General features: G+C 38.9%; 1 protein-coding gene across 1 annotated transcript in view; it reads left to right on the top strand.

The window, feature by feature from the left end:
* Positions 1–8302, top strand: part of NEK10 (NIMA related kinase 10) — a 117843-nt gene extending 109541 nt beyond the window's left edge. The window contains exon 38 of the mRNA XM_030007826.2: positions 7086–8302. Coding sequence (XP_029863686.1) covers positions 7086–7143 — 58 coding nt within the window. The 3' untranslated portion in view covers positions 7144–8302. The remainder of the gene's footprint in view (positions 1–7085) is intronic.
* Positions 8303–10965: the final 2663 nt, after the last annotated feature.

The following is a 10965-nucleotide window of genomic DNA, read 5'->3' on the forward strand; positions in this document are numbered from 1 at the left end:
TTTAATAGGTAAGGCAAAAGCTGTGCATGAAGCAAAGCAAAATAAGAAATTAATTTGCTACTTCCCATTAACAAGCTGATGCTTAGCCGTTTCCGGGAAAGCAGGCGTTCATCAAGCCTAACAGTTACTTGGGAAGGCAAATGCCATAACTCCGAACATGCTCCACCCGCCCCCCGCTTCCTTATTCTTTCCCCCAACTTTATACGCTGAGCATGACATCATATGGTCTGGAATATCCCTGTGGTCAGTTGGGGTCAGCTGTCCCAGCTGTGTCCCCTCCCAACTTTTTGTGCCCCCCAGCCTGCTCGCTGGTGGGGTGGGGTGAGGAGCAGAAAAGGCCTTGGCTCTGTGTAAGCCCTGCTCAGCAGTAACAAAAACATCCCTGTGTTATCAACACTGTTTTCAGCACAAATCCAAAACGTAGCCCCATACTAGCTACTGTGAAGACGTTTAACTCTATCCCAGCCAAAACCAGTACAACCTCATATGATCAGAGGTCTGTTTGTGAGAGAAATGTTGTTTCAACATTAGTTTTGTAGGAAAAAAAATGCAAGTAAGAATAGGAGGAAACAGTCTTCATAATCAAATGCATATATTGATATGTTGTCACTTGTAATTTTCATAACTTTGTTCAATGCAATCTTTTCCATTGTTATTGAAGTTTTAGAATTAGAGAACCAACCATTCGTGTAGTTAGAAAGAGCTATTTCATGAAGAGGAAAACTGTCAAGTCCAGCTCTAATGATAGCTATACATTTTTAACTACTCAAAGAATAGCTCAAGGTATTATTCACAGAAAGATAATATAGCTCAGGAATGACAGCAAATTCTGAATTTTGCCTGTTTGAGGCAGCCCTCATTTGTATTGGGTCTATGGTCCATGGGTATATCATTCAAAAATAGAAATGCATTAAGGGAGCTTTTTCTATCTGCAAATTCTTACCATGTTATATCTATGTATTCTTCAACATCAATGCACCTCTTTAACTGTATTACATGACTAACAGATTCAAATTTGTATTTAGCTTAGTTAATGTTTTTTAATATTCTGGAACATACCAAACTAGCCAGATTTTTTGACTTAATGATATCTAGGTGATTTAAGACACTCTGCTACTTTTTATTCTGTTCTGGCACCACTTCCTGCTAATGTTGCCTGGCATTTTCTGTTAATTGTTTTCTTCTTTCAAATGGTTGTCCATGTTGATTCTTGCTTCTTATGTCTCACACATACAAAAGAAGATTGTTTTGGCCAGCAATGTTGATCAGAGTCATCCCAGCATTCTGTCGATTTCTATTTCCCCCCAAGGATGTAAAAAAAGCCTGCCAAAGCTCAGCAGTACTTTTTTTTTTTTTTATTCTAAACATCCGTGGCTGCAAGAGTCTTTGAGCTACCCATCTGCAGGTCTGATGGCTATCAGTTGAGGGTCTGTGTAGCACTGTAAGTATGTTGCCCTATTCCCATGGTCCAGCATTCACTACATCTTTTGAGTTAGCTGTCCTTCCACTAAGAGGCAGTATTGGCCTACCTTTCCCAAGTCACAGATTCTACAGAAAAAAGTAGAAGCAACATGAAAACATGGGGTAGCAATTGATCCTAGCTTCAGTTTCATCCAACTCCTAGGGTAAGGCAGTGACTAATCCTTGTCACATTCCTGAATATAGAGTGTTCCAATGACAATGAAACATTTTGGCCAAGAGTTGGATTAAAAGACACTGACTGGATAGAGTTCACCACTGCACATGGTGATAGTCACACTGCACCTTTTCACGCTTGCTAGAGACATAATTTTTATCAAGTTGTTACAGCCGCACCAATATTGGCTGTACTCAGAAGATATGTGGGCCAGCCTTCCTGTTAATGGTACAGTGAAGCTCTAGAGAAATAATGCCTTATAAACTAGGGAAAATGTATGCTTTGGATCCTAGGCTATTAGCAGCTCTGCATGTCAAAATCAGACAGCCAGATGTGAAAAACTTACTGCTAACTGGATTTTTAGAGAATTGCAGGAATGTTCTGGTCACTTCAGGGATTGCCAGTAATCTAATGACACAGAAAAAGGATTTGCATTTTTCTGATATTACAATACCATAACAAAACACTTTTCCCACTTCGATAGTAAGTCAGTCTTTTTTATTTTAGGCTTTTTTTGTGTGTGAATTAGAATGATAGGAACTGTAGCAGAAACTGTTTATTGCTCTAGCAGTTAGTCAGCATCAAGACTACCAGATTTGGCTAGTATCAGGGCTGCTAGGTATAAAAGGCTTAGATGTAGAACCTGGCTGTAATTCATGACATTGCGTTGTGCAGAACAGAGAGGTGATCCAGGGATCCATCTGGTGCAAGTACCAAAATAATCTGATCATGTGGTAGGACTGTCATTGATGCAGAACCTCCCCCCTCACCCAGCTGAAGATTATCTTTAGCAATGAGATATGTGGAAAGGTGCACTTCACCTCTTGTTGGAAAAAATGAAGGAGCATCTGGCCTGAATTTTGGCTGACTGGTAGGTACTGAGTCATTGATGCAGTTCAGTGTTGAATACACAAAATGAAGTGGTCTCCTGACAGTGGAAATGCTTGAAGTCCACACTGTCTGTAGAAAAAGTGCATGTTTATGAAGCTGTCTGTCAGCATTTGGACTGTGGGAATGAATGTTTTCAACACTACGCAGATGGCTCTGATCCCTTGCAGAGATCATATGCCCTGAGCTCTCAGACATTCTTACACGAGTTTCCCATCTTGGAGTAGAAGCATCTGTCGTCACCGACTTGTTTGGCTGAGATAAGATGGGTTTGCTCTTGCAGTCCTGAAGCAGGTCTTTCTACCACTTTGAGGAAAAGATTTACTTTGAGAATGACTTCTGTGTGTCTGAGATGTCTGTTTGGCAGAGTTCTTGTACAGAGCATAGATAAAGTCTGTCAAATAACATCAAATAAGAAGGGCACCTTCCTACTCAAGGTGGTTCAGAAAGCTTACTGTAGTCTGGAATCATTCCTGTGCTAGCAGACTTGTATCTTATACAGCTGCTGTGTACTAAACACTTTGAGTTGAAGTAAAGCGGAATTTTTCTTTTTTTTGTTTGAGACTTTAATGGTTTGGTTCAGCTAGGGCAGTTTAGCTGAGAATAACGTAATACCTTTCCATGTCACAACAAGATGCTGTTGAAAGGAGTTTTGGGAACTCTTAGGCTAAGTGAAAGACAATCTGAAAGTTTTCGAAGAAATGGAAGACAAGATTGCCCTCAGTCTTCAGAAATCAAGGCCATACAAAGATAAATTCTTTTTAATTGTCTCAAGACATCCTTCATGACTGCGGCTAGGGGAGGAATTGCACATTGTTACATAGGTAGCTGTGTTGATATAGCCATGTAAGATACAACAAAAGCTATTCTAGGATGTCAGTGTAGTACTAACAGGCACAACATTCCTCTAAATAGTGTAGTTGTGGCCCTTGTCCTTGAAGACTGCCTTTTTGCTAGCAGAAATTCTGTTTACCGATAAGGGAAAGACAGATCTTCATGCTTCTGACATGGTACTCCATAAAGATAATTCTTAGGCCTCACCAAAGTATCAGCCCCAGTTTTGAAAGTTAATTTGAAACCTTTTACTTAAGACCAATCATCTGAAAATTATGTAAAAAGAAGGAATAACTGTTTGTCTTACTGGGATTTTTTATCTGTAAAACATCTTGATCTCCTGAGTTTTCCATGTTTCCATGGAGTTCTGTAGCTCTAGAAATCTGTGCCATGGAAGGAGCTGAAAGATTTTAGCCTTTACAGGACTGGATGAAGGCATTGAAAAGATGAAGTTTTGCCCTAAATTGCTTGCCCATATTAAAAAAAGAAGCTAGTGATGTTTTCTTTATTAACTTGTGTGATAGAGCAAGGATTTCAAATTTGCCAAGAAAGTACCTTTTTTGTTACATATATGACTTTCACCCTTCTCTTAGAAATTGTGCCAATGTAACCAAGTTACAATTTTGAAAAATCACAGTAGATATATGCTTAACAGTAGCCTTAATAGAGCACTGAAGTATTGTCAGATCAAGTCTAGACATCAGAACAGAAAGTGAGTCTGTCTGATCATCTTAAGATAGTGCCTTGGCAAAGGACTGATAAGTAGCAACTGATGAGAGAGAGGCTAGGAAGTGAGCAGTAGATACGCACATCTAATACAGAGCCAAGAACAGCAGGAGACAGAATGTGGGAATCCTGGAAAGGAGACTGGTATGGGGAGAAGGAAGAACCACCTGTAGCTGGGACTGACCAGGTAAAGAGAGTGGTTTGCAGTAAGGGCAGATGGTAGAAAGCGTAGGCACACAGAACAGGAATCAAGCTCAAAAGCTCAGACAGAAGGGGATCCTCTGACAGCTGGAGCAGTTGAGTGCACACTATTCTTTTTTATATTGTGAGAAAAGTCTGTATGTTGTTATCATCTGGTGCTGGTCCTCAGAAGGATAGCTACCCATATCTGCTACAAGCTATTTATTAACTTAAATAGCAGAGCCTGTGCAGTGCAGATAATGGTTTCAATGAACTGAGTTGGTGATATCACATAATGAAATTCCTAGAGAGGGGTTAGTTTATGATGTAAAAATCAGGAAATAACATACACAAAGCTTTACATTAAATATTCTTAACTATATTGCAGGGGTTGTGATTCAAGAAAGACATAGAAAGCACTCAATATGAATCATGGTAAATATTTTAGTTGTGTGACTACAGCCAACATGGCTTCGCCAAGGGCAAATCATGCCTGACTAATCTAGTGGCTTTCTATGATTGAGTGACTGCATCACTGGACAAAGGAAGTACTCTGGATGTCATCTACCTGGACTTCTGTAAAGCCTTTGCTACAGTCCCGACAACAGTCTTACCTCTAAATTGGAGAGTTATGGGTTTGATGGATGGACTGTTAGATGGATAAGAAATTAGGTGGGTGGCCACATCCAAAGAGTTAGTCCATGGCTCAGTGTCCAAGTGGAAACCAGTAACGAGTGGTGTCCCTCATGGGTCTGTACTGAGACCAACACTATTTAATATCTTCATCAGTGACATAGACAGTGGGATTGAGCACACCTCAGCAAGTTTGCAGATATCACCAAGCTGAGTGATGCAGTTGATTCCTGTGAGGGAAGGGATGCCATCCAGCGGGACCTTGACAGGCCTGAGGACTGGGCCCATGTGAACATCATGAAGTTCAACAAGACCAAGTGTAAGGTCCTGCACCTGGGTCAGATCAATCCACAGTATCAATACAGACTGGGGGATGAAGGGATTGAGAGCAGCCCTGTGGAGAAGGACTAGGTGATACTGGTGGATGAAAAATTGGACATGAGCCGGCAATGTCCAATGTCCAGGCCAGCACTTGCAGCCCAGAAAGCCAATTGTATCCTGGGCTGCATAAAAAGAAGCATGGCCAGTAGGTCAAGAAAGGTGATTCTCCCCCTCTACTCCACTCTCGTGAGACCTCACCAGGAGTACTGCATGCAGCTCTGGGGTTCCACAAATTACAGGAAAGACATGGACTTACTCGAGTGGGTCCAGAGGAGGGTCACAAAAAGTGATCAGAGGGCTGGAACATCTCTGTTATGAAGAAAGACTTAGAAAGTTGGGGTTGTTCAGCCTGGAGAAGAGAAGGCTCCAGGGAGACCTTATTGCAGCCTTTCAATACTTAAGGAGAGCTTATAAGAAAGATGGAGAGAGATTTTTTACCAGGTCCTGTAGTGATAGTGCAAGGGGCAACATTTTTAAACTTAAAGAGGGTAGATTTATATTGGACATAAGGACAAAGGTTTTTACGATGAGAGTGATGAGACACTGGAACAGGTTGCCTAGTGAAATTATGGATGCCCCATCATTGGAAGTGTTCAAGGTCAGGTTGGATGGGGTTTTGAGCAACCTGATGTAGTGAAAGATGTCCCTGCCTGTGGCAGGAGGGTTGGACTAGGTGATCTTTACATGTCCTTTCCAACCCAAACCATTCTATGATTCTATTTTTTGCACAGGTACAGGATTATGTTATCCACATAGGGGTCTGAATGAAAGTTTGCTGTCAGCCTTCAGTCTATGTGGTTTTTTTTCTTATGTACACTTGACTTTACAACTTCAATAACAATCTTTCAGCTTAGGGATTTCTATCTACATGTGTTGAAGTGTGTGTGCAAAACTATAAATTATTTTTCATAGTTTTCCTTTCCCTATTACTGGAATACTTCCATATCTTTCCCTACTTCAATAATCAAAATAACACTCTGCTTCCTGAGGGACCACGTGTATAGAGGAATGAGGAATGTTTAAAAGGGCTTTGGATATCTGGGTTATACATATTGTATATAAGTAGTCAGGGAAAATTTCAGAAGAGGTCTTACTCTTGGAATGGAGACTGGTGGAGTTTTGAGACAAAAAAGAAACACCTGTTTTACTTTCTCACAGCACTGATTATGAGAAGTCTTTACATCATATTTTCATAGAATAACTGTAACAATATAATACAACTTGATTATGAGGCAATTTTCACCTATATAAAGCTGACAGAAGCAGCTTCATCACTTTCTGTGCTAATTTTCTAAGTAGCAGGCTAAAGAGAAATTAGAAAAGGAGAAAGAAGTGATGTTAAAGACTTTCTTTCAGCTAGCTCTCCATAGTGCTGAAGTCTCTGGAGATGTTACATCAGCAACATAAGTTAAAGCTGCCCCACAAATACATTATGTTGCATTCAGGCCTCATTGATTAGCTGTGGGAGACCTTTGTACCATGCTGCTCTAATTCTATTTGTGTGCAGTGCAGACTAGTCCATAAATTTTGAGTCAGAGGATCGTTAGACGAGCTAATTCCCTGTGTGTAGCATAAATGGTAGAATTTCACCCAGAGATTTCTGCATCAAACTCTGTTGTAAACCCTGAACTAAAACATTTCTTTTGATAGACTTCTGAGGTTCCTTTGCTTCTACATCATGCTTGTACATCAGCTTTCTGCTGATATTGCAAAGATTGATACCATACCTGGTGACTCTAAATAGTGGGGAATTCTTACTTCCAACACTAACTACCAATTTCCCCCCCCCCCCCCCCCCCCCCCCCAGGTATCTCTACTATCCGAGGGGAACAAAGAACTATCCAGCAAAAGAAGAGAACTTGTAATCGTGAACAAAGCTTTCAGAATTGTTCCTAATGAAGTCAACCTGCCTGTACTTCAGCTGAGGCTGTCTGATTACCAAAGGGGCAAGTTTTGCTCATTAAGTAGCATCCAGATGGAATACCAATGTGGGACAGCTTCAAGAGACCTCATGTGATATTTCAGGATGATACTGTTAACTTTAGCTTTGTTTACAGCATAAGCACTTTACAAGGAACATTGCGAATTCCAGGTTCATACATTAGAGGAAAACACAATTCCCAACAGTACATATCTTATGTTTTTATAAATGTTTTTTAAAGAATTGTTGCATAGTCAGGTTTTCTGGAACGATAGTTCAAAGCCTGTAATCTTATTTATATCCATGTATGTCTTCTGTGGGAAGAAAAAGAGCTTTGTAATATGACCCGACAGAAAATACATGTAGGCTCACTGTACCAGAATTAGAAACAGATTAAACACCATCAGTATGATTTTAATATTTAGAAGGAATTTCTCTACTTACATTTGGATAGTAGCAAATTCTAATGCTGGTATAACATGTTAATAGTCATTATTTGCAACTGGCGTACCTTCTGAAATTACTGTTAATTCAAAACCAGCTTTTTTTACTGCTATTTCAAAAAGTCTGCATATTATATGTCTATCTTTAGGCACACGTATAGATCGCTGTATATAAAATGTCATGTACATTTATATACATTTATATACACATTAATTTTCTGTTTAACAAAGTAAATTAAATACATGGTGTGCTGCTAATCAAGACTGTAGCACTTAAAAGCACTTTCAGAATTTCAATATTTATTCACTCTGAATTAAATGTAGGTAAGTATGTCTCACTGCAGTAGCAGAGAAGCTATTTTTTGTCTACAGTTTAGTAAGGAATACTTGTTAAGTACAAAAGCCTTTTTCCATAGCTGATAGTGTGGCAATCATAACTGTTGAAAATAACCAGAATGCACCTGGTGACATAGCTCTACTATTTCCGTTGAAAATTATTAACACTATGATCATCGCATGATTAGTCATAAGTAATTTGATACAGATGTATGTTGTATACTCTTCATAGGCTGGCAAAGGTTTGTTTGGTTTTTTTCCAGTGGTTGGTTTGTTTTTTTTCCAGTGGTTTGTTTGTAACTATAAATAGCTAACTGGCATTAATTTCCTAACAATTCAAGTGTGTTATTTCACCTATAATGTGTGACTTCAACATCCTGAACTATGAAGCAGTGAAAAAGGGCCCAATGGGCAATGTAAAAAATAGTAGTAGTAGTAGTAGTAGTAATAATAATAATAATAATAATAATAATAATAATAATAATATCTATCCTCTTTTCACATATACATAATGTAGAAAGTCATCAGGGGCTATCTTTGCATCTATACAATGGTACAGTAGTGATAGCAAAGGTTTGTTAAGGGTCAAGACACATATTTCTTCAGGTACCACCAGCAGGTAGCTACAGTTTTCACCATGAGTCACCATAGAAGATGCATTTTCTGCAATGTTACCACTAAAAATCAGTTCCTATTTTAGTTCATAGTTCTAGTTTTGCTTTGCTAGAATGGAGAAAGGGAACACAGTGTGGTTGAATCTGGTGGATTATAAAGTAAATCCATGCTATATATGGCTGCCAATGGAACTGATTATACTGACATTTTATCTAAAAAGACTTCATTTAAATTCAACATTGATATGTTTGTTCTACTCAAATTGCATATGAATTCTCATAATCATTTTCCATTAAAATAGTGTAAAACCAATCTACACTTAAAGTAACCTCCTTTAATATCTTTTTGCAGAAATGTCTTATAATTTTAAATTGTCAGAGTGCATTGAATGCCTTAGGAATAATTTGGACCTTATTTCAAGCATGTTTTGAAGTATCATTTATTTTGTCTGGATTTTTGTGATAGGGTAGTGTTCATTCATACTTGATGGCATTATTTTTGTTGAGAAACAGAGTATAATTAATTAGTCTTACTGTGTTTCTCTTAATGTATTTTTAGTGCTGTTAACTTTGAAGAAAATTTTGTGCTTGTTTTTGTGACTGTGAAAAGTGGAATAGTAGTTGGTGGCCAGCAGAGGAGAGCAGACTTCCCTCCAGTAACTACAAGGCAAGAGGTGGAACGGTGGCATGTACAGCTGCAACCACCAAGGCAAATCAAAGCAGGAAATCAGTGGTCTTTTCTGTTTCTTTCCTAGTGTTCGTTAGGATTTTTTTTTTCCTCCCTAGCTGCAACTGAACTGACATGCTGACTGTTGTAGGAGAGAGCTGATACATTTTACATATATTGCAACTAATTGCCACAGAAGATTAATTATCTAAGTTGTGAAGTAATTTATGGCATGTCCTGGTTTGGGCTGGGACAGAGTTAATTTTCTTTTTAGTAGCTGGTACAGTGCTATGTTTTGGGTTCAGTATGATGTTTTCAGTTGTTGCTTCTCATGCCCAGCCAGCAAGAAGGCTGGAGGCGCACATGAAGTTGGGAGGGGACACAGCCAGGGCAGCTGACCCAAACTGGCCAAAGGGGTATTCCATACCATTTGACGTCATGCCCAGTATATAAACTGGGGGGAGTTGGGCAGGGACGGATTGCTGCTCAGGAACTAACTGGGCATTGGTCAGCAAGTGGTGAGCAATTGCATTGTGCATCACTTGTTTTGTATATTCCAATCCTTTTTTTATTATTATTATTGTCATTTTATTATTGTTATTATCATTATTAGTTTCTTCCTTTTTATTAAACTGTTCTTATCTCAACGAAGAGTTTTACCTTTTTTTTTTTGCGATTCTCTCCCCCATTCCACTGGGTGGGGGAAGGGAGTGAGTGGCTGCGTGGTGCTTAGTTGCTGGCTGGGGTTAAACCATGACAGTCCTTTTTGGCACTCAGTGTGGGACTTTTTCCCCCACCCAGTGGGATGGGGGAGAGAATCAGAAGGGGAAAAAAAAACCAAACCAAAAACTTGTGGTATAAGCATTACTTAGCAACAACTAAAATAATCAGTGTGTTATCAACATTCTTCTCATACTAAATCCAAAACATAACACTATACCAGCTACTAGAAAGAAAATTAACTCTATCCCAGCTGAAACCAGGACAGGCATTAGTACATAGATGCTCTCCACTGAGATTAGCATCCATTGTGTTTCCTACTGTATGAAAAGTAACAAGAGCCAGATCTGCCATGAATAATTTCTGTATGGCTAAATTCTGTATAGACAATATAGATAAAGCATATTTAGGGAAACACAGAAACCAAAAATAAGTTGCCCAATATCAGTCAGCAAATCATCAGCAATCTTGAGAATGAAACCTACATCTCCTGAGTTCCAGTCCAGTGCATAACTGGTATCCTTCAAGGTGCATATCTTTTTTTCTTGTATGCTTGTAATCTTTAATGTAACCTGTGCAAAAATCAGAGAAACAGGCATAGCTGTACTTATTATTTAGCTAATTGAAAAAGATTCTGCAAAGCGTGGTACTAAGAATGTTGAAACACTGTACCGAACTACAGCTAACTTTTGATTATTTGTGAATTAATCTAAACTGTGACTTAGGTAGGCCTTTCCTTTGGTTTGCTTGGCTGCAGTGAAGTACCTGAGATTATGTAGTATTCTACCTTCTATTATTCATAGTCACACCTACTTTCTATAGTCATCTGATCACAAGTACTTTCTCAGGAGAGTGCACTGTGTATATAACCTGTATCCTGATTCACATATGTTTTGCTCTATCTGAATCATTTCCCAGTCTCCTGTCATATCCCTGCATAATCAAATGTTGACATTGGATCAAATAATTAGTTTTATTCCATAAAG

This window comes from Aquila chrysaetos, chromosome 3, assembly GCF_900496995.4.
Source record: "Aquila chrysaetos chrysaetos chromosome 3, bAquChr1.4, whole genome shotgun sequence".
In the NCBI taxonomy this organism is placed as follows: domain Eukaryota; kingdom Metazoa; phylum Chordata; class Aves; order Accipitriformes; family Accipitridae; genus Aquila; species Aquila chrysaetos.